At 46.3% G+C, this 25434-nt stretch overlaps 1 protein-coding gene across 3 annotated transcripts in view; it reads right to left on the reverse strand.

Moving 5' to 3' along the window:
• Positions 1–25434, reverse strand: part of CTPS2 (CTP synthase 2) — an 848459-nt gene that overhangs the window by 557743 nt on the left and 265282 nt on the right. For all 3 annotated transcript variants that reach the window (XM_063955808.1, XM_063955806.1, XM_063955807.1), the window contains one exon: positions 4006–4138. In XM_063955808.1, coding sequence (XP_063811878.1) covers positions 4006–4138 — 133 coding nt within the window. The remainder of the gene's footprint in view (positions 1–4005; positions 4139–25434) is intronic.

Consider the following 25434-nt stretch of genomic DNA (forward strand, 5'->3'; position numbering starts at 1 on the left):
AGAGCCCGAGGCTGGTTATGCTTTGGAGGGGGGACCCCACGCCATTTTTTTTTCCGGGTTTTTCCAGTTTTTTACCGTTTTTTAAAATCGCGGCAAAATCCGCCAAATCGGCCGATTTTCGCCCGCGATTCTGGCGAATCCGTTTTTCATTGAATATGGTGAATTCCGGCAGGCACCTGCCGGAATTCACCTGGCGAATTGAGTCGGGAAAAAAAACGGCGAAAAATTGCCGCGATTCGCCGTGAATTGCATATACCCCAGAATCTGAAAAAAAAAAATGGAAAAAAAACAGGAAATCACATTGTATGATTTTTAAACAATTTACTTGTATATTCTTGTGGAAAATAAATATTTGGACACCTACCAAGCAGCAAGATTTCTGGCTCTCACAGACCTGTTACTTCTTCTTTAAGAAGCTCTTCTATCCTCCACTCGTTACCTGTATTAATGACACCTGTTTGAACTGGTTATCTGTATAAAAGACACCTGTCCACACCCTCAAACAGTCAGACTGCTACCTCTCCACCATGGCCAAGACCAGAGAGCTGTCTAAGCACACCAGGGACAAAATTGTAGAGCTGCACAAGGCTCGGATGAGCTACTCGACACTAGGCAAACAGCTTGGTGAGAAGAGATCAACTGTTGGCGCAATTATTAAAAAATGGAAGAAATAGAAGATCACTGACAATCTCCCTCGACCTGGGGCTCCATGCAAGATCTCACCTCGTGGGGTATCAATGATCTTGAGAACGGTGAGGAATCAGCCCAGAACTACACGGGGGGACCTGGTCAATGACCTCAAGAGAGCTGGGACCACAGTCACAAAGGTTACCATTAGTAACACACTACGTCGTCATGGATTGAAATCCTGCAGCACCCGAAAGGCCCCCTTATTTAAGCCAGCACATGTCCAGGCCCGTCTAAAGTTTGCCAGTGACCATCTGGATGATCCAGAGGAGGATTGGGAGAATGTAATGTGGTCAGATGAGAGTAAAATTGAACTTTTTGGTATAAACTCCACTCGTCGTGTTTGGAGGGAGAAGAATGATGAATGGCATCCCAAGAACACCATACCCACTGTGAAGCATGCGGGTGGAAACATCATACTTTGGGGCTGCTTTTCTGCAAAGGGGACAGTACGACTGATCCGTAATAAGGAGAGGTTGAATGGGGCCATGTATCGTGAGATTTTGGGCAAAAACCTCCTTCCCTCAGTAACAGCATTGAAGATGGAACGTGGCTGGGTCTTCCAGCATGACAATGACCCCAAACACACCACCCGAGCAACTAAGGAGTGGCTCCGTAAGAAGCATTGCAAGGTCATGGAGTGGCCTAGCCAGTCTCCAGACCTCAACCCAATAGAAAATCTGTGGAGGGAGTTGAAAGTCTGTGTTGCCCGGCGACAGCCCCAAAACATGACAGATCTAGAGAAGATCTGCATGGAAGAGTGGGCCAAAATACCTGCTACAGTGTGTGCAAACCTGGTCAAGAACTACAGGAAACGTTTGACCTCTGTAATTGCCAACCGAGGTTATATTACAAAGCATTGAGTTAAACTTTTTGATTGTCCAAATATTTATTTTCCGCAAGAATATACAAATAAATTGTTTGAAAATCATACAATGTGATTTCCTAGTTTTTTTTTCAGATTCTGTCTCTCACAGTTGAAGTGTATCTATGATGGAAATTACAGACCTCTCTCATCTTTTTAAGTGGGTCAACTTGCACAATCGGTGGCTGCCCAAATAGTTTTTTGCCCAACTGTATATACTATATATATATATATATATATATATATATATATATACTTTGCATGGGAATGGATCGGCACTCCGTTTTCAGAAATATAAGTGCACCGGTGCCTTCTCAAAAAGAATGGTTAAACAATCAGGAGAAAATAGAGCGGCACTCAGCGTCTTGATCAAAGAATAAAAGTGTATTTAAAACACCAACATGAACCAACGTTTCGGGACACACAGGTCCCTTCGTCAAGGTGTACAGCTTGACGAAGGGACCTGTGTGTCCCGAAACGTTGGTTCATGTTGGTGTTTTAAATACACTTTTATTCTTTGATCAAGACGCTGAGTGCCGCTCTATTTTCTCCTGATTGTTTATATATATATATATATATATATATATATAGAGTAAAGATACACTCGGCACTCCGCCAAATAAATGTAGACATCTTGCCCGGTGCCTTCCTTCTGAGTTTGATATAAGTATGGTATGTAGGCGGCACTCGTGGACTTAATTCAAATAAGAAACCCGGACACTCCTGGGTTGAATACAACGTTTCGGATTTATTATCCTTCGTCAGGTATATATATACCTGACGAAGGATAATAAATCCGAAACGTTGTATTCAACCCAGGAGTGTCCGGGTTTCTTATTTGAATTAAGTCCACGAGTGCCGCCTACATACCATACTTATATATATATATATATATATATAAAAATATATCGATCGAGAGACAGAGGCACACACACACTATATATATATATATATATATATATATATATATACACTCACAAGATTCAGCCGTCTGCAGCATTCACCTGTGGGTCCCATCTCAACAGCGGGTGCACTGTTGCTTGCTGCCACGCAAACTGAGCAGCAGTCACACTTGGATCCCGCTGTGAACCACACAGGTGCTGCTGTCTCCATTTCCTCTGTTACTTTTAGTAAATGTAATTGTTACTCAGTCATGTAGAAGCAGTGGCGCACGCAGGGGGGGTTTCTGAGTACCCAGAAACCTCCCCTGATGGACCAAACCTTTTTTTTTTCATCTGTGGTCCGGACGGCCATCAATTGTAGCCCCGCCCCCTTGCAGTTATATGCCGCAATTTGTGGGTCTGTCGGGAGGGGGCGGAGCCAATGTGACGAGATTCTCATGTAATTGAGTCATATTGGCTCCTCCCCCTCAATGCCGACCCGCGAATCACGGCATTTAGCCGTGAGGGGGCGGGGCTACAGTTGCCGGACCAAATTATGCCATGGTGGCTTATTTTTGAAACATGCTCCAGTCCAGCCCTGCATTAATAACAACTGCAGCATCCTCTTCCTTCAGGACAGGGCAGTTTCCAAATGTAAGTGTACTGTATGTGGTGTGTAATTGTGTGTATATGTATGTGTTCCATGTGTGTATTTATGTGTACGTGTTCTATGTATGCATTGTATATCTATGTATGTATTGATGTGTTCTATGAGTGTGTGTACTGTATATATGTATGTTTGTGTGTTCTATGTGTGCGTTTGTGTGTATGTGTTCTATGTAATATATGTATTATATATATCTATGTGTGTGTGTGCGCGCACATAGAAGTAACACCCCCCCCCCCCCCCCCCTTTCCCCATTAATCCTGTGTTTACCCCTGAGGGGGGTACCCTGTGCGCAGGATCTAGAGTGATAAGATACACATAATGAATGTATCTGTATCATACTTACCTTCTCTCCCGGAAGCTGCGGGAGGCTCCCGTTTTTTGGGGTAGCCCCCCGCACCCCCGGAAGAGTGGGCAGGTCTCCCGCATCCTGCTCGCACCTTAATGATGCGAGCGGGATGGAGAGATAATCTCCCGTTTTCGTGGGTCCGTTGGGTGGGGAAGGGGTTAAAATGACGCAAATTGCGTCATTTTAGCTCCACCCCCTTCCCGCGGACCCGCGAATCGTGGCATTTGCCGATGTGGGGGGCGGGGCTTGGTGATGTCACCATCCGGCCCCGCCCCACGAAGACTACTGCAGCGTCTCTTCTCTGGGCTTCTCCCGGAGAGGAGACATACAAATGTAAGCAAGTATGATCTGTATATGACATATGGGGACAAGCATAGGTAAATGCAGGGAGGATTTCCAGTTGCCCGATGTTCGGCACAGTGGGAAATTGCGGATTGCATTTGGAAACCCCCCTCTAGAAATCCTGCGTTTGCCCCTGAGAAGGTGAGAGATCAGCAACCACAAAGTGCAGTGAATGCTGTCTGAAAGACCTGAGCACAGGAAAGACCAAGCTTACCATTAAATTCAGCTTGTGATTAATGGCCAGGGCAGAGTGTTCTAGAGCCTTGAAGACCGATGTGTAGCAGTCACTCAGTTTCGTATATTTTCCGACCAGTGCGATTGAGCAGGTCTGCTGTAATCTTTCGTATCTGATGGAAAGGGTTACAATTACCATACAAAGTATTGTGTATCTCATCATATAACATAATACAAGTAATATATTTTAAGACAGCCTATTGTGTTCTGCATGACAAGTTTTCAAATGAAAGGATCATCAAAGCTAACTACAGTTATGTATCAGGCTAGGAATCTATACATAAATGTTCCATTGACCTACTGTACATCCAAGATCACTTTGGCACAAGCACTGAAATTACATGAGAGCAGTTGTCCTGTTAGTTTACAAATAAAGGTAATACTTGCCAAACACTGTTACTAAAACTACCCTCTAACTCAGTGATTTTCAACTGGTGTGATGTGACTAGTGCAGAAGTGTGCCATGACACAGTCGGCCTGGACACACACTGGTCTGCCTGGGCTAGGCTGCGCACAAGAGATGCTTGTACTACCATGGACAAACACTGTCAGGGCCAGGCATAGAAAAGACACAGCTTACGCAGGTAGACACACACCACTAAACAGCGTGACCATGAGTGGATTACTGTGTAAAATGCTTATGGAGCTTAATAAAGAAGTCTGAGCCTGACTAAAAAGAGCAGGCCAGATGAGTGTGGCACTAGACTGGGGGCACTGTGTCATATAAAGTGATCTAAGGGACACTTCAAAGTGGAATAATGTGAACTAAGGAGAGCTGCAAAGTGGCAAAATGTGATCTAAGGGGCACTACAAATTGTCATAATGTGATCTTAGGGGCACTACAAAGTGTCATAATATGATTTTAGGGGCATTGCAATGTGGCATAAGGTGATCTAAGGGCACTTCAGTGTGTCATAATGTGATCTAAGGGACACTACAAAGTAGCATAATATGACTTTAGGGCACTACAAAGTGGCATATTGTAATATAAGGAGTGCTACAAAGTGGCATAAGGTAAGCTAAGGAGCACTACAAAAAGGCATAATGTGATTTAAGTGGGCACTACAAAGTGGCATAAGGTGATCTAGGGGGCACTACAAATTGTCATAATGTGAACTATAGGGTACTACAAAGTGGCATAATGTGATCTAAGGGTCACTAAAAAGTGGTATGATTACTGAAGGACACTATAAAGTTGAATAATGTGAGATACGGGGTACTATAAAGTGGCATAATGTGAACTAAGGAGGAATACCAAGTGACATAAGGTCATCTAAGGGCACTACCAAATGGCATAAAGTGATCTAAGGGTTTATACAAAGTGGCATAATCTGATGTAATGGCACTAAAAAGTGGTATAAGGTGAGCTAGAGGGCACTAGAAAGTGTCATGATGTGATCTTAGTGACACTACAAAAAGGCATAACGTGAAAAAAGGGGAACTACAAAGTGGAAAGTCACCCAAGCAGCACTACAAAGCGGGATAATGGGATTTAAGGGGCACTACAAAGTGGCATAATGTGATCTTTGGGGCACTACAAAGTGGCATGATCAAACGGTTAATACGAAGTACAATAATGTGGTCTAAGGAGCACTACAAAGTGGTATAAAGTGATCTAAGGAGTGAAACAAAGTGGCATAAGGTGATCTAAGGGCTAATACAAAGTGGCATATGGTAATCAAAGGGAACTATAAAGTGGCATAAGGTGAGCTAAGGGATAATACAAAGTGGCATAAGGGGATCTAAGGGGTAATAAAAAGTAACAGAAAAAGAGAAAAGAAGACTCTTTTGTGGGCGCACTCTTATATGTATGTGTATAGAAGTCTCAGAAGAAACAAATGATAAAAATTATATGCAAACCGTCCTGGACGGTTTTGCTCAGCGTCTAACACTGACAGCAGATTCATCTTACTCATTCCATCTTTATCTACCCCATCCGTCTCTTTATTATTAGTTATAAGAGATCTAGCTGACTTATCATCAACCTAATATCCTTATATTTACATACCTACCTAGGATTCTTATAGAGATTTTTTTCAGGCCTCCAGCTGTTATTTTCTACATTTTCGTACCCAGGCAGTCCAGAACTATTACTCAGTATTTACACTGTAAAAATTTGTTCTGTGTTCCCCTTTTCCCACCCCACCCCTCCTCTTTTTGATACTTTTGACAGTATATTCTACTACCATTTTACTGATTGTTGTTAATAAAATTTGCATATAATTTTTATCATTTGTTTCTTCTGAGACTTCTATACACATACATATAAGAGTGCGCCCACAAAAGAGTCTTCTTTTCTCTTTTTCTGTTGCATGTTTCATTACTGACTCAGGGTGCACCACCAAATTTAAGATTAATTAGAAAACATTGGTTTTCTCTTTGTACTCATTATATTTTGGTCTTAATAATATCTATTAGATACATTATTATTTTCCAGTGCGGTATACCCCCGATACATTTATGTAATAAAAAGTAGCATAAGGTGATCTAAGGAGTAGTACAAAGTGGCATAATGTAATCTAAGGGCACTAAAAAGTGGCATAAGGTGATTTAATTTGTAATGCAAAGTGTCATAATGTGATCTAAGGGGGATCCGGTGTCTAGGTCGGCAGTAACTAGGTCAACACTATCTAGGTCGACCACTATTGGCCAACAGTAACTAGGTCGACAGGGTCTGTAGGTTGACGGTCTGTAGGTCGACATGTTCTATGTCGACAGGTCAAAAGGTCAACATGAGTTTTTCACAATTTTTTTCTGTTTTTGAACCTTTTCATACTTAACGATCCACGTGGACTACAATTGGGAACGGTAACCTGTGCCGAGCGCAGCAAGGCACCTTGCCCGAAGCATGGCGAGCGAAGCGAGCTATGCGAGGGGACACAGTGTACTAATTGGGGTTCCCGGTCACTCTACGAAGAAAACTACACAACCCCCCCCCCCCATAAAAATCTCATGTCGACCTTTTGACCTGTTAACCTAAAGACCCTTTCGACCTAGTTACTGTCGACCAATAGTAGTCGACCTAGACACTGTGGACCTAGTTTCTATCTACCTTCCATACCACACCCGATCTAAGGGCACTGTAAATATAATATTTCTGCTTAAAAAAGTATGCAGCAGGATGTAATGGAGTTCGACATCCCCAGAGGTGCGGATGCCGGTCTCTGACGTTTTTTTTAAAGGGACAAACATTTACAAGGCAAAACCATACCTTGTAAGTATTTGCCCCTTTAAAAAAAAAAAAAAATCACAGATCAGCTGGCATCCCGCACCTCCGGCAATCTAGAACTCCATTACATCCTACCGATGGTGTTCCTTGATAATTTTAGCATCTTGTTTAGTGTGCCGCAAGTTAAAGAAGATTGAAAACTTCTACTCTAACACTATGGTTCTGTGAGGGTTTTTGTTGCCCCACTTTGGGGCTTTAAAGTATTAGTGACCAGAGGTCAAACTAGATGTTTTGGTTGCCTGTGCCAGAGAGAGATTTGGCACCCCCCATTTTTTCAATAGGGACATAAGGCACATGCATTGCGGGGAAGGGACATTCAGTTACAATACCCTTTATTAAATAACACATTTCAATATACTGCCATACCTAGCATTCAAACCTATAACCAGTTGAATTCTAATCAAACACCCTACTCATTGAGCTATCCGATCCTACATAAAAACTATGAACACTATATTAAGCTATTGGTACTTTGTAAAAAAAAGAATCAGTGTTGCAATTGAGCAGATCTATGTAGTGTGCAGCCACACACTACATAGACCTGCTCAGCCGAAATGCTGATAATTTTTTCCCAAAGGGGATATTTTAGCCCTGATAGTAGACCTGATCATAGCAGCAAATTTGTTAGCAGTTGGCCAAAACCATGGGGGTAATTCTGAGTTTATCGCAGCAGGAACTTTGTTAGCAGTTGGGCAAAACCATGTGCACTGCAGGGGAGGTAGATATTACATGTGCAGAGAGAGTTAGATTTGGGTGGGGTGTGTTCAATCTGCAATCTAAATTGCAGTTTAAAAATAAAGCAGCCAGTATTTACCCTGCACAGAAACAAAATAACCCACCCAAATCTAACTCTCTCTGCACATGTTATATCTGCCTCCCCTGCAGTGCACATGGTTTTGCCCAACTGCTAACTAAGGCCCTCATTCCGAGTTGTTCGCTCGCAAGCTGCTTTTAGCAGCTTTGCACACGCTAAGCCGCCGCCTACTGGGAGTGAATCTTAGCTTATCAAAATTGCGAACGAAAGATTCGCAATATTGCGAAAAGACTTCTCTGTGCAGTTTCTGAGTAGCTCGAGACTTACTCTGCCACTGCAATCAGTTCAGTTTTTGTCGATCCTGGTTTGACGTCACAAACACACCCAGCGTTCGCCCAGACATTCCTCCGTTTCTCCAGCCACTCCCGCGTTTTTCCCAGAAACTGTAGCGTTTTTTCACACACACCCATAAAACGGCCTGTTTCCGCCCAGAAACACCCACTTCCTGTCAATCACATTACGATCACCAGAACGAAGAAAAAACCTCGTAATGCCATGAGTAAAATTCCTAACTGCATAGCAAATTTACTTGGCGCAGTCGCACTGCGGACATTGCGCATGCGCATTAGCGACTAATCGCTCAGTTGCAGAAAAAAAAATAACGAGCGAACAACTCGGAATGACCCCCTAAGTTCCTGCTGCGATCAACTCAGAATTACCCCCCATGTGCACTGCAGGGTGAGCAGATATAACATGTTCAGAGAGTTAGGATTGGGTGGGGTGTGTTCAAACTGAAATCTAAATTGCAGTGTAGAAATAAAGCAGCCAGTATTTACCCTGCACAGAAACAAAATAACCCACCCAAATCTAACTCTCTCTGCACATGTTATCTCTGCCACACCTGCAGTGCACATGGGCCCTCATTCCGAGTTGATCGGTCGCAAGGCGAATTTAGCAGAGTTACACACGCTAAGCCGCCGCCTACTGGGAGTGAATCTTAGCTTCTTAAAATTGCGACCGATGTATTCGCAATATTGCGATTACTAACTACTTAGCAGTTTCAGAGTAGCTTCAGACTTACTCTGCCTGTGCGATCAGTTCAGTGCTTGTCGTTCCTGGTTGACGTCACAAACACACCCAGCGTTCGCCCAGGCACTCCCACCGTTTCTCCGGCCACTCCTGCGTTTTTTCCGGAAACGGTAGCGTTTTCAGCCACACGCCCCTGAAACGCCGTGTTTCCGCCCAGTAACACCCATTTCCTGTCAATCACATTACGATCGCCGAAGCAATGAAAAAGCCGTGAGTAAAATTACTTTCTACATAGCAAAGTTACTTGGCGCAGTCGCAGTGCGAACATTGCGCATGCGTACTAAGCGGATTTTCATTGCGATGCGATGAAAAATACCGAGCGAACAACTCGGAATGAGGGCCATGGTTTTGCCAAACTGCTAACAAATTTTCTGCTATGATCAGGTCTGAATTACCCCCAAAGTACAAGGTAAGCTTCAAATAGTTTGAATTCTCTACCTTAGAATTATCTACCTTTCTATGAAAGGGCAGATAGCTCAATGAATAGATTGTCTGACTGCAATGACACAGGCAATGGGTTTGAATCCTGGGTATGTCAGCATCTTGAAATGTAATACAGGACAGTGTGGCTGAATAACAAGGAAATCTCAGGTTGAGTTCATGAATGTTGTATAGGTATTAGCAACAAAAGGGGTGCGGGTAGGAGACAGTGAGGAGATGCTGGGCTTCAAAAAGGGGCGGAAGCTGCAAGTGAAAGTAAATAAAACAGATTGACAAGTGCCGCCAACAGCCCCCCTACACTGCAGCGCTATGTGCGGTGCCCCCTCCGCACACACCTAGTTACAGCACTGTTAGTGACACACAGAATATATGATACTGGAATAGATAAAATAGATTGGGAAAATACTCCCACCTCACTTCTGGGAGATGAAGTTAATAGGAGCTAGGAGGTATGTGAAAGAAGAGTTGTGCGTGATGATGATGCCATTGGCAACATGATGTATTTTGGCAATGTGATATGTGTCATCCTTGACATCCACACTCACCTTGTAGGCAGGTAAGCATCTTTCCAGGAGAATGACCTGTCCAGTCCGGGGGGTCTCACAAATTAATCTGTTTATCTGATCAGTCTAACACTTCCTGTGCGGCCACAAAGCATTTGCATGCAGTCACCATAGGCCAAGTCTGATTGACAAATGCACTTTAAATTGTATGTACTCTTTCTGACATACTGTACAAGTGGCTTTATACCAGTGACCTGTAGAAGAATTATGCTCATCGATCTTCTCAGTTCACTGGACATATGCAATAGTAAAGCCTGCTATAAGGCTTGATGTGACAGCACTTATGGAGAGAGAAATGAAAAAGCATCATATATCATCATATTTGTTCCTGACTTAAGTTTCTTTTAGCCCTATGATCAGGCCAGACAGGCTCCCACACACAAGAGGAATAACTAATTCCTATTTATTCCGTCATACTTGCAAGCAGAAGTGCTTCTGAATTTTTATGCTGCCATGTGTATGTGACAAATGGATATTAACTGCCATAAAGGCAATTCTGGCAATGCATTTCACTAATGGGAAACATAGGAACGTCCTTGAAACTCTGGTGACAATTCTAAACTTAGGGGGAGATTTACCAAAGTTTGGAGAAAGATAAAGTACTAACCAATCAGCTCCTAGCTGTCATTTTTTTCAAATGCAGCCTATAAAATGCCAGAAGCTGCTTGGTTAGTACTTTATCTCTGTCCACTTTATCTTTCTCCAAGCTTTGAGAAATCTCCCCCTTAGTACAGTCATCGAAGGTATTTCTCTAGGCCACAAACATCAGCAAAGCTTTACATTTAATAGACAGATAGAATTTTAGTCCCATTGTTAGTATTGGAATAAAATATTAACAATTTCTGATACATTGGGAGACATTATATAATACTGTTGGTATAAAACAATGTACCAATGAACTATACTTCATGCTGCAAGTGTTTAACACCACATTCTTCACAAACCAGTGACAGGAACCCTGTACACCAGGGGTGGCCAACCAGTCAGTGACAAAGAGCCAAAAAACCTTGTTAGGTACGTCAAAGAGCCAACATCGAGCCGATGGCACACATGCAAAAATGGAATGTGGCCTTGTGCCTGCTAGACCACACCCCTGGTATAAAATACATTGAAAAAGCCAGAACGACATAAAATAATTTTTTTAAAGCCGGATCCATTGAAAAAGCCACTTTCACAAAAAATAATTGAAAAAGCCAGATTCACATAATAAACTTCAGCTCTCCCATGTGTCACTCCAGCCAGCACCCTCCTGTCACTCCAGCTAGCTCCCCCATGTGTCACACCAGCCAGCACCCTCCTGTCACTCCAGCTAGCTCCCCCATGTGTCACTCCTGCTAGCACCCTCCTATGTCAATCCAGCTAGCTCCCCGTGTCACTCCAGCCAGCTCTCCAATGGGTCACTACTGCCAAGACCCTGCTGTGTCACTCCAGCCAGGTCTCCCGTGTGTCACTACTGCCAAGACCCTGCTGTGTCACTCCAACCAGCTTCCCCATGTGTCACTCCAGCCAGCACCCCTCTGTCACTCCAGCCAGCTCCCCCATGAGTCACTCCTGCTAGCACCCCTGTGTCACTCTTGCTAGCTCTCCCATGTGTCACTCCAGCCAACACCCTCCTGTCACTCCAGCCAGCTCTTCCATGTGTCACTCCTGCTAGCACCCTCCTATGTCACTCCAGCCAGCTCTCCCATGTGTCACTACTGCTAAGACCCTGCTGTATCACTCCAGCCAGGTCTCCCATGTGTCACTACTGCCAAGACCCTGCTGTGTCACTCCAGCCAGCTACCCCATGTGTCACTCCAGCCAGCTCCCCCATGCATGTGTCACTCCTGCTAGCACCCTCCTATGTCACTCCAGCCAGCTCCCCCGTGGCACTCCTGCTAGCTCCCCCATGTGTCACTCCAGCCAACACCCTCCTGTCACTCCAGCCAGCTCCCCCATGTGTCACTCCTGCTAGCACTCTCCTATGTCACTCCAGCCAGCTCTCCCATGTGTCACTACTGCCAAGACCCTGCTGTGTCACTCCAGCCAGCTCCCCCATGTGTCACTCCTGCTACCACCCTCCTATGTCAGTCCAGCCAGCTCACCCATGTGTCACTCCTGCTACCACCCTCCTATGTCACTCCAGCCAGCTCCCCCATGTGTCACTCCTGCTACCACCCTCCTATGTCAGTCCAGCCAGCTCACCCATGTGTCTCTCCTGCTACCCCCCTCCTGTCACTCCAGCCAGCTCTCACATGTGTCACTACTTCCAGCACCCTCCTGTCACTCCAGCCAGCTCCCCCATGTGTCACTCCTGCTACCACCCTCCTATGTCAGTCCAGCCAGCTCCCCCATGAGTCACTCCTGCCAACACCCTCCTATGTCATTCCAGCCAGCTCTCCCATGTGTCACTACTTCCAGCACCCTCCTGTCACTCCAGCCAGCTCCCCTATGTGTCACTCCTGCTACCACCCTCCTATATCACTCCAGCCAGCTCCCCCATGTGTCACTCCTGCTACCACCCTCCTATGTCAGTCCAGCCAGCTCACCCATGTGTCACTCCTGCTACCACCCTCCTATGTCACTCCAGCCAGCTCCCCCATGTATCACTCCTGCTACCACACTCCTATGTCACTCCAGCCATATCTCCCATGTGTCACTACTTCCAGCACCCTCCCACGTCACTCCTGTCAGGACCCTCCTGTGTCTCTCCAGCCAGCTCTGCCATGTGTCACTCTAGCCCACCCCCATGTATCACTACAGCTCCCACCATCAACTCATGCCATTGCAGCAGTCCGTAATGTGTTCTCTGTTTGCTTGTGGGTGTCTCACCTCTAGTATCTGACTCCTTCAGTTTTCAGTCCCTGTAGTGCTGCTGCGTGTCTGGCTGGAGTGCAGCGGTTTCTGTATCTGTTGTGGTCACACAATTTAGAGTGTTGGGAGCCACATTTGAATAAAGAAAGAGCCACATGCGGCTCAAGAACCACAGGTTGGCCACCGCTGCTGTACACAGTTGGTAGATTGTGTACATATTAGCATTGCCCATCCACTTCGGTTGAGCTGAAATACTTTGTATAGCTGTTAACATACTAATGCTCTGATTGGCTACAGTCCCACTGCATGCAACTGTGCACCCAATTAAAATAAATAAATACAAAAGGTTGTATGACTGTTGCCAATCACTCTTAAAATTATTTACAAGCTAGTTCCTATTAGATACAGTTATATTTTTAGTTAACTTTTTTTTTAGAAAGTACTCTTAACAAGTCAAGATGAAAGGCCAGAGAACACCCGTCCCCAAGATTTGTATTTACAATTACAATAGATGTTACCAGATTTATTTAACATGCAAACAAACAGCAAATAACAATAAAGAAAATCTAGAATAGTGAGATAATTCCTATGGTACCAAATTTAGAGGCCTTTATTCTGACAATTGCAGGGTCATAATTAATTACTTTAATTAAGCAGCAGCTACACAACACGCAACATCACTTATTGCTATGCGCTGTAATTCTTTTTCTCCATAAACATTTCAGTATAGTGTTTAACATTCCAGTCTACGCATCACTGTAAAAAAATATTATTTGGAAAAGCTGGACGTAAGACGAATTCTCTACCAGGAAAATTAGTCTGGCACTGCGAAAATCAATACTTCTGATGGCATGTCATGAGCAACTGCACACACGTTTAGAGCGATTACAAGCAAGGCCAGGGGGTTAAAACCATCATTCCTACAAAGAGGTTGGAGCCCTCAATTTTGATTTAGTAAACAGCAATTTTGAAGGAAAACACAATGGCACCAAACAGACGCTTGGCTTAATTATCTAACCTAGATTGGAAAAAAATGACAGTACAAATATGTTTGCTAGTGTGAAAATGGCTTTGTCCTGCTCATCAGTCTTGATGAATGTCTGCCTTAGTGCAACATTTGGTACTGAAAAACAAGCACAAAACTGACAAGGCAACCCCCTAATACTTTCTGTCGTAAAATAATAAGAATTTACTCACCGGTAATTCTATTTCTCGTAGTCCGTAGTGGATGCTGGGTACTCCGTAAGGACCATGGGGTATAGACGGGCTCCGCAGGAGACTGGGCACTCTTAAAAGAAAGATTAGGGAAACTGTGCCCGGAAGAGCTGACATTACTAGGAAAGGATTTGGAATCCAGGGTAAGACTCATACCAGCCACACCAATCACACCGTACAACTCGTGATAACTATACCCAGTTAACAGTATGTACAATAACTGAGCCTCTCTCAACAGATGGCTCATACCCTTTAGTTAAGCAATAACTATGGGGGTCATTCCGAGTTGTTCGCTCGGTAAAAATCTTCGCATCGCTGCGATTTTCCGCTTAATGCGCATGCGCAATGTCCGCACTGCGACTGCGCCAAGTAAATTTGCTATGCACTTAGGAATTTTACTCACGGCATTTTCATCGTTCTGGCGATCGTAATGTGATTGACAGGAAATGGGTGTTACTGGGCGGAAACAGGCCGTTTTATGGGCGTGTGGGGAAAAACGCTACCGTTTCCGGAAAAAACGCAGGAGTGGCTGGAGAAACGGGGGAGTGTCTGGGCGAACGCTGGGTGTGTTTGTGACGTCAAACCAGGAACGACAAGCAGTGAAATGATCGCAGATGCCGAGTAAGTCTGAAGCTACTCAGAAACTGCTACGAGGTGTGTAATCGCAATATTGCGAATACATCGTTCGCAATTTTAAGATGCTAAGATTCACTCCCAGTAGGCGGCGGCTTAGCATGAGCAAATCTGCTAAAATTCACTTGCGAGCGAACAACTCGGAATGACCCCCCATATACATGTATTGCAGAGAGTCCGCACTTGGGACGGGCTCCCAGCATCCACTACGGACTACGAGACAGGGCCGTAACTACGTGTGTGCCAAGTGGGCTTGGCACACAGCGCAGTTGCCCTGAGGGTGCACGGCCAGCGGCATGTAATGAGTCAAATTGACTCATTACATGCCGCCTCTGCTGTGTGCGCCGTGCGCCGCGCTGTGGAGGGAGAAGAGGACCAGCGCCGGGCAGCGGAGAAGGAGTAGGAGGAAGGGGGAGCAGGGAGCCGCAGCAGCGCTATGTCATTGGTAGTAAGCGCCGCTGCAGCATCCCCCTCTCCTTCTGTATTGGCTGCCCGGCGCTGCTGTGGATGCTGGGATGCGGTTCCTCCATCCCAGCATCCACAGCAGCGCCGGGCAGCCAATACGGAAGGAGAGGGGGATGCTGCAGCTGCACTTACTACCAATGACATAGCGCTGCTGCGGCTCCCTGCTCCCCCTCCCTCCTCCTCCTCTCACTGCCTGCACCGAGGGAGCTGCACGAGGAGCCTGACTGCCAGCAGGGAGATGGTAAGTATATCTCTCTTTCTCTCTCTCTCTCTCTCTCTCAGGGGGTCACCGTCTGCCGCAATGTGTAAAAAGGGGGATGGCTGCCGCAATGTGTAAAAAGGGGGATGGCTGCCGCAATGTGTAAAAAGGGGGACTGGCTGTAAAAAGTGGGACTGGCTGCCGCAATGTGTAAAAAGGGGGCCTGGCTGCCGCAATGTGTAAAAAGGGGTCCTGGCTGCCGCAATGTGTAAAAAGGGGGACTGGCTGCCGCAATGTGTAAAAAGGGGGCCTGGCTGCCGCAATGTGTAAAAAGGGGGATGGCTGCCGCAATGTGTAAAAAGGGGGACTGGCTGTAAAAAGGGGGACTGGCTGCCGCAATGTGTAAAAAGGGGGCATGATTGCAGCAATGTGTAAAAAGGGGTCCTGGCTGCCGCAATGTGTAAAAAGGGGGACTGGTTGCCGCAATGTGTAAAAAGGGGGCCTGGCTGCCGCAATGTGTAAAAAGGGGGCCTGGCTGCCGCAATGTGTAAAAAGTGGGACTGGCTGCCGCAATGTGTAAAAAGGGGGACTGGCTGCCGCAATGTGTAAAGAGGGGGCCTGGCTGCCGCAATGTGTAAAAAGGGGGCCTGGCTGCCGCAATGTGTAAAAAGGGGGACTGGCTGCCGCAATGTGTAAAAAGGGGGACTATCTGCTGTAATGTGTAAAAAGGGGGACGCTGTCTGCTGTAATGTATAAAAGGGGCTCTACCTGGTGTAGTGGCGCTACTGTGCAGCGTAATTTGAATAATGAAGACTACTGTGCACCGTAGTATGAATTGCTATTATTTTGTGGCCACGCCCCTTCCCCGTGAAGCCACGCCCCTATAAATTTTTCGCGCACCTACGGCGCGCACTGCCCCTATCTTACATGGGGGGGGGGGGGCGCCACTGTCGTTTCTTGCACACAGCGCTAAAATGCCTAGTTACGGCACTGCTACGAGAAATAGAATTACCGGTGAGTAAATTCTTATTTTCTCTGACGTCCTAGTGGATGCTGGGTACTCCGTAAGGACCATGGGGATTATACCAAAGCTCCCAAACGGGCGGGAGAGTGCGGATGACTCTGCAGCACCGAATGAGCAAACTCAAGGTCCTCCTCAGCCAGGGTATCAAACTTGTAGAATTTTGCAAAAGTGTTTGAACCCGACCAAGTAGCAGCTCGGCAAAGTTGTAAAGCCGAGACCCCTCGGGCAGCCGCCCAAGAAGAGCCCACCTTCCTCGTGGAATGGGCTTTTACTGATTTAGGATGCGGCAGTCCAGCCGCAGAATGTGCAAGCTGAATCGTGCTACAGATCCAGCGAGCAATAGTCTGCTTTGAAGCAGGAGCACCCAGCTTGTTGGGTGCATGCAGGATAAATAGCGAGTCAGTTTTTCTGACTCTAGCCGTCCTGGAAACATAAAGTTTCAGGGCCCGGACTACGTCCAGCAACTTGGAATCCTCCAAGTACCTAGTAGCCGCAGGCACCACAATAGGTTGGTTCAAATGAAACGATGATACCACCTTAGGGAGAAATTGGGGACGAGTCCTCCATTCTGCCCTTTCCATATGGAAGATCAGATATGGGCTTTTACATGACAAAGCCGCCAATTCTGACACACGCCTAGTCCAAGCTAAGGCCAAAAGCATGACCACTTTCCACGTGAGATATTTTAGCTCCACGGTCTTAAGTGGCTCAAACCAGTGGGATTTTAGGAATCCAACACACGTTAAGATCCCAAGGTGCCACTGGAGGCACAAAAGGGGCTGAATATGCAGCACCCCTGTAACAACGTCCGAACTTCAGGCAGTGAAGCCAGTTCTTTTTGAGAGAAAAAGGGATAGGGCCGAAATCTTGGCCTTTATGGGTCCTAATTTTAGGCCCATAGTCACTCCTGACTGTAGGAAGTGCAGGAATCGACCCCCCTGGAATTCCTCTGTAGGGCCTTCCCGGCCACACACCAAGCAACCTATTTTCGCCATATACAGTGAAAAAGTCTTGCTGTCACGTCTTTCCTAGCCTTTATCAGCGTAGGAATAACTGCATCCGGAATACCCTTTTCCGCTAGGATCCGGCGTTCAACCGCCATGCCGTCCAACGCAGCCGCGGTTAGTCTTAGATCAGACAGGGTCCCTGTTGCAACATGTCCTGACTGAGAGGCAGAGGCCATGGGTCCTCTGAGAGCATTTCTTGCAGTTCCGGGTACCGAGTCCTTCTTGGCCAATCCGGAGCAAAGAATATTGTTCACACTCCTCCGTTTATTACAATTCTCAGCCCTTGGGTCTGAGAGGAAGAGGAGGGAATATATAGACCGACTGGAACACCCACGGTGTTACTAGTGCGACCACAGCTATCGCCTGAGAGTCCCTTGACCCAGCGTAAAACCTTTTTTATCTTTTTATTGAGGTGGGACGCCATGTAGTCCACCTGAGGCAGTTTCCATCAATTTACAAAACTGCGTGAAGACTTCCTGATGAAGTCACCACTTTCCCGGGTGGAGGTCGTGTCCACTCCCGGAATGAACACTGCTGACAGTGCGCTTACTTGATTCTCCGCCCAGCGAAGAATTCTGGTGGCTTCTACCCTCGCCACCCTGCTCCTTGTGCCGCCCTGGCGGTTTACATGAGCCCCTGCGGTCTGACTGGATCAGAACCGGTTGGTCGCGAAGCAGGAACTCTGCTTGACTTAGGGCGTTGTATATGGCCCTTAGTTTCAGGATATTGATGTGAAGGCAAGTCTGTTGGCTTGACCACAAACCTTGGAATTTTCTTCCCTGTGTAACTGCCCCCCACCCTCGGAGGCTTGCATCCGTGGTCACCAGGACCCAGTCCTGAATGCCGAATCTGCGGCCCTCGAGAAGGTGAGCACTCCGCAGCCACCACAGGAGAGACACCCTGGCCCTGGGGGATAGGGTGATTAACCTATGCATCTGAAGATGTGATCCGGACCACTTGTCCAGTAAGTTCCATTGTCCTTGTATGGAACCAGCCGAAGGGGATGCACTGACACCTGTTTTGGTTTTCAATAGATTCCTGACCAGTGTCATGAGCTCCTGAGCTCTCTCTATCGGGAGATAAACCCTCTTCTGGTCTGTGTCTAGGATCATGCCTAGGCGAGGCAGATGAGCTGTAGGAACCAACTGCGACTTCGGAATATATAGAATCCAGTCGTGTTGCCGTTTCACTTCCAGAGAAGGTGATACGCTGTCCAGCAACTGCTCTCTTGATCTCGCTTTTATGAGGAGATCATCCAAGTATGTGATAATAGTGACACCTTGCTTCCTCAGGAGCACCATCATATCCGCCATTACCTTGGTGAAATTGGTAATGACAATCCCGTACCGCAATTCTGAGGTACGCCTGATGAGGTGGATAAATGGGGACACGAAGGTATGCATCCCTTATGTCCCGATTCATTTCAGGCTTGCAATGACCGCTCTTAGCGATTCCATCTTGAATCTGAACCTTTTCAGGTATATGTTCAGGGATTTTAATTCAATATGGGTCTAACCGAACCGTCTGGTTTCGGGATTATAACATGGTCGAATAATAACACCCTCTTGTTGAAGGAGGGGACCCTTGACCACCACCTGTTGAAGATACAATTTACGAATTGCAGTTAACACTGGCTCCCTCTCTTGGGGGGAAGCCCGCCGGGTCCTCGGTGAGGGTGCATCTTCTCACAGTCCAGCCTGTATCCCTGCGATACAATTTCTTTTGCCCAGGGATCTAACAGGGAGTGAACCCACTTGTGGCTGAACTTACGAAGGCGTGCCCCCACCGGGCCTAGCTCCGCCTGTGGAGCCCCAGCGACATGCGGTGGATTTTTGTAGAGGCCGGGGAGGACTTCTGTTCCTGGGGACTAGCTGTGTTGTACAGCTTCTTTCCTCTGCCCCCGGCTCTGACAAGAAAGGACGCACCTCAGACTTTCTTGTTTCTTTATTCGAAAAGCTGCATTTAATAATGTCGTGCTTTCCTAGGCTGTGCAGGAATATAAGGCAAAATATCAGAATTACCAGCTATAGCTGTGGAGACCAGGCCCGAGAACCTTTCTCCACACAATCCTCAGCCTTCCATATGCCTCTTAAGTCGGCATCATCTGTCCAATGTATATTCTACAGGACACGTCAAGCAGAAATCGACATAGCTTTTGTCTCTAGGACCCAGTATACTCATGTCCCTTTGGGCATGCTTTATAATTATATATCTATCACTTAAGACAGCATCTTAAAATATGTATATGCATACTAGGGTCTCAATCTCTGCTGATAAGGTACCTGTCCACGCTGTCACAGCGCTATAAACCCATGCCGACACAATCACCGGTCTGGGTAGTATACTAGAATGTGCACACTATCTGCAGGATCCCTGAGAATAGCTAGTGCAAACAGGACACCCAAGGGGAAGATTCTCAACACATCCTGGCCCTAGTGGGGAAAGATACAGCCTGAGAATTCTCTTGTGGGAAGCTGCCGTCTCTTGTCTGGAGATTCCTGCTCTTTTTCCTCATGAGAGGAGGGAAATTTACCTCAGCATTCTTCCCCTTAACATGTGTACTCTCGTGTCAGGGACAGATGAGTCATCAGTGATATGCAAATCATCTTTTATTCCAATAATCATATATAGAATATCTTTTAGCCCACTTGGCTGTAACTTTGCATTATCGTAGTCGACAGTGGAGTTAAACTCCGTGTCGATACTTTGTTATTTTGGATAGTGAGCATAGAGAGACTCTGAAGGACTCTGTGACATAGGGACAGACCAGGGTAGATTTCCTTTCTGTTCCCTAACCTTTTGTGCAATAATTTTACCTCAGCACTTACACATATCCAAACAGGTGTCGGCGTTGTTGACAGAGACACCCTCCCACACACTTATCCGCTCTATCACCTCCTTAGAGGAGCCTTTTACCTCAGACATGTCGACACACGCGTACCGACACACCACACACACAGGGGATGCTCTATTTGAAGACAGTTCCCCCACCAGGCCCTTTGGAGAGACAGAGAGAGAGTATGCCAGCACACACCACAGCGCTATATAATACAAGGATGTACACTATACTGAGTGATTTTTCCCCTATAGCAGCTTATATACACAGTTTTTTGCCTAAATTAATGTGCCCCCTCTCTTTTTTACCCTTTGTGTACCAGGATACTGCAAGGTAGAGCCTGGGGAGCTTCCTTCCAGCTGAGCTGTGAAGAGAAAATGGCGCCGGTGTGCTGAGGAAGAAGGCCCGGCCCCCTCAGCGGCGGGCTTCTGTCCTTTTATGTACTTTAATGGCGGGGGTTAATGCACATATACAGTTTATCAGACTGTATTATGTGCTTTTCGCCAAGTAAGGTAATCTAATTGCTGCCCAGGGCGCCCCCCCCCCCCCCAGCGCCCTGCACCCATCAGTGACCGGAGTGTGTGGTGTGCTAAGGGAGCAATGGCGCACAGCTGCAGTGCTGTGCGCTACCTTAATGAAGACCGGAGTCTTCAGCCGCCGATTTTCAACTTCTCTTCGTTCTTCTGGCTCTGCAAGGGGGACGGCGGCGCGGCTCCGGGACCGGACGACCGAGGACTGGGCCTGTGTTCGATCCCTCTGGAGCTAATGGTGTCCAGTAGAAGCCCAAGCTAGCTGCAAGCAGGTAGGTTCGCTTCTCTCCCCTCAGTCCCACGTAGCAGTGAGTCTGTTGCCAGCAGATCTCACTGAAAATAAAAAACCTAACAAATACTTTCTTTTCTAGGAAGCTCAGGAGAGCCCCTAGGGTGCATCCAGCTCTGGCCGGGCACAGATACTAACTGAGGTCTGGAGGAGGGGCATAGAGGGAGGAGCCAGTGCACACCAGATATAGTACCTAATCTTTCTTTTAAGAGTGCCCAGTCTCCTGCGGAGCCCGTCTATACCCCATGGTCCTTACGGAGTACCCAGCATCCACTAGGACGTCAGAGAAAAACCAATTTACTTAGTTTGTTTAACTCACAGATTTCCAGACTAACAATCCTGTTACCAAAATTTGAGAATTTCAGATTGATGCTAGATCGCACTCATCTGTGTCTGCTTTTCTGATCAGACACAGGCGGCTACTTACTTCCCTATGCTACCGTAAAAATCCTCCCATGTACAGTATGTCAAAGATTTATGTGTCTGCATGTTGAAGCCTATATACCACCCACTGTGTTTATGTCTAAGGGGGTAATTCAGAGTTGATCGCAGCAGCAAATTTGTTAGCAGTTGGGCAAAACCATGTGAACTGCAGGCGGGGCAGATATAACATGTGCAGAGAGAGTTAGATTTGGGTGTGGCGTGTTCAAACTGAAATGTAAATTGCAGCGTAAAAATAATGCAGCCAGTATTTACCCTACACAGAAACAAAATAACCCACCCTAATCTCACTCTCTCTGCACATGTTATATCTGCCCCCCCTGCAGTGCACATGGTTTTGCCCAACTGCTAACAAATTTGCTGCTGCATCAACTCTGAATTACCCCCTAAAGCCGCAGCTGTCATCTTTAGTATCTGGACTCATGATAATGTTGGGTGCAAAAGATCCATGTAATATAGACATCCAAATTCTGTCCACACGCTATAATTGAGCAAAGACACTACTATGGCACTTCCACCCAGAAGCGTCCATTTCACTGAAAGTGTGGTGTGCCATCGAACGGACCACTGATGATCTCCGTCCATGTCCCTGATTCAGGGCATGTGCAGTTGGTTATGCTGAAATCCGCGACATCCATCCACACTTCCATTTGCATCTGACTCAGAATCAAGCCTTTTGCAATTTCTGAACATTGTACGTAACATAAAATCGCTTTTCACACATCAAATCATTTTATCAATTATATCTCAATAACGATGCTAAAGTATTCTATTTTGTATGGAGCATTTACAATTAAAAAACACTTCTGGATAATTTCCGCAGCAATGTAGCATTATCTGTACAGCACACACACCATTTCTATTCTCCAAGTGTCACAATCTTTTCTAATTGTTATATAAACTGCTCGATAAAAATGCCCAAAAATAATCAATTTAACACATAATGTTGCCTGAGCATTACATGGCATTGTCAAATGCATTTGCATAATGAGGCAGAGAATAATGGGACCTTTGTTTCGAAATTCAGGTTTACATTGATCACTCGGAAGATAATTACAAAAATGTTTGAAGGAATAACTTAATTTCTAGTATTATCAATGAAATGGAGATATTCTGGTACTGAACTATTAGTTTGTTAACACCAAGTCTTAAGCCAATGCATGTAGGGGGTCATTCCGACCCGATCGCTCGCTGCAGTTTATCGCAGCGCAGTGATCAGGTCGGAACTGCGCATGCGCCAGCGCCGCAGTGCGCCGGCGCATGCCGGACGGCTGAAAGCCATCGTTCCCTCGCGATCGCCTCTGCCTGATTGACGGGCAGAGGTGGTCGCTGGGCGGGAGGGGGCGGCACGGCGGCGTTTGGCTGCCGTTATGGGGGCACGGTCCGGCCAACGCAGACGTGGCCGGACCGTGCAGGGGGCAGGCCGCAGTGGCTGCGTGACGTCACACACAGCCGCTGTGACCAGGGGCAGTGACGATCAACTCTTGGCCAGCCGCAGGAGCTGCGCCAGCCGGGAGTTACTCCACAGATACAAAAGCATCGCCGCTGTGCGATGCTTTTGTACTTATGTGTGTGTGTGGGGGGCCGGACTGACATGCGGGGTGGGATAGCCCTGTGCTGGGCGTCCCCCCACATGTCTATTGTCATGATCGTAGCCCTGCAGGGCTACAATCTACTCGGAATGGCCCCCTTAGCCCTCTCTGTGTCTCTGGTGGGGCATTGCACAGAAAGTAACATTTACAGTCGTCTTCAGGTTACAGCCCATTTTCTTAAACTGACTCTTTTAAATCTTGCAATCTTCCATTTATTCCGTGCTGAAAGAAATATGGACAATGACAGCAAGTTCATACCCAGTACCTCCAAGTAATGAAATCCACTTCATGCTGACCTCGGGAGACAACAATTCTTTCAGTTGAAGTGATCCTGGTGAAAGGTTACCCCGTGTTCCTAATAACAGAATGATCTGATCCCTGTAGCTTTTGTGGTCATTGCTTCCATAAGTCATGCTCTCCCAGATGGTAAGGTCAGCATACAGTCTTAAATTGCCAAACAAACACAAAACCTCATCTTACTGTCCCAAATTATGCTAAAGGTATACAAATGATGCTATTTGTTTGGATGCACAATAATGGACTTGCTGCCTATTCTTACCACTTTCCCACTCTCTATATAGCAACCCAGATACCCACTTTAATCTACCTAACGTGTCTGCCCCCACTAACTTCCTCTTCAGAAAGTACAAGACTTCTTTCAATATATGAAAAGGAAAAGATGTCCCGCACCAGACCTGTTTTAATAATAGATTGTAATATGAGGGATAAATAGTCTTTTATTTAACTGTATGAGGTCCACACATATAATTATAGACTGGTGCTACCCACTGATCCTAAAGTGAATACAAAAAAGGGTAAAGAACAGGGATCAGTTTCTCTGGGTGCACTCAATCCCATTCATATAAATGCTGTATCTGTATTGATAAATTTGTACATTGACACTTAATTTAATAATACATTACCAATACCCACATGGAATAAAATAAGATTTTACACTTACCGGTAAATTTATTTCTCGTAGTCCATAGAGGATGCTGGGACTCTGTAAGGACCATGGTGAATAGACGGGCTCCACAGGAGACATGGGCAATTTAAGAAAGACTTTAAACTCTGGGTGTGCACTGGCTCCTCCCTCTATGCCCCTCCTCCAGACCTCAGTTAGAGAAACTGTGCCCAGAGGAGATGGACAGTACGAGGAAAGGATTTTGGTAATCCAAGGGCAAGATTCATACCAGCCACACCAATCACACCGTATAACTTGTGATAAACTACCCAGTTAACAGTATGAACAAACAACAAAGTCTCGGTCCAAACCGATGAACTATAATATAACCCTTATGTAAGCAATAACTATATAGAAGTCTTGCAGAAGAAGTCCGCACTTGGGACGGGCGCCCAGCATCCTCTACGGACTACGAGAAATAGATTTACCGGTAAGTGTAAAATCTTATTTTCTCTAACGTCCTAGAGGATGCTGGGACTCCGTAAGGACCATGGGGATTATACCAAAACTCCCAAACGGGCGGGAGAGTGCGGATGACTCTGCAGCACCGATTGAGCAAACAGGAGGTCCTCCTCAGCCAGGGTATCAAACTTATAGAACTTTGCAAAAGTGTTTGACCCCGACCAAGTAGCAGCTCGGCATAGCTGTAGTGCCGAGACCCCTCGGGCAGCCGCCCAAGACGAGCCCACCTTCCTAGTGGAATGGGCCTTAACCAATTTCGGTAACGGCAATCCCGCCGTAGAATGCGCCTGCTGAATCGTGTCACAGATGGGTCCGCAACTCCGCTCTATCCATATGGAAAACCAGATAGGGGCTTTTATGTGATAAAGCCGCCAATTCCGAAACTCGCCTAGCCGAAGCCAAGGCTAACAACATGACCACCTTCCAAGTGAGATATTTTAACTCCACTGTTTTAAGTGGTTCAAACCAATGCGACTTAAGGAAACTTAACACCACGTTAAGGTCCCAAGGCGCCACCGGAGGTACAAAAGGAGGCTGAATATGCAGTACTCCCTTCACAAAAGTCTGTACTTCAGGTAAAGAGGCCAATTCCCTTTGAAAGAAAATGGATAAGGCCGAAATCTGAACTTTAATGGAGCCTAATTTTAGGCCCAAATTCACTCCAGTTTGTAGGAAGTGAAGAAAACGGCCTAGATGGAATTCTTCCGTAGGAGCATTCCTGGCCTCACACCAAGAAACATATTTTCGCCATATTCGGTGATAATGTTTTGCTGTCAAGTCCTTCCTAGCCTTTATCAGAGTAGGAATGACCTCATCCGGAATGCCCTTTTCCGCTAGGATCCGGCGTTCAACCGCCATGCCGTCAAACGCAGCCGCGGTAAGT

Source organism: Pseudophryne corroboree, chromosome 2 (genome assembly GCF_028390025.1).
Source record: "Pseudophryne corroboree isolate aPseCor3 chromosome 2, aPseCor3.hap2, whole genome shotgun sequence".
Taxonomy (NCBI): Eukaryota; Metazoa; Chordata; class Amphibia; order Anura; family Myobatrachidae; genus Pseudophryne; species Pseudophryne corroboree.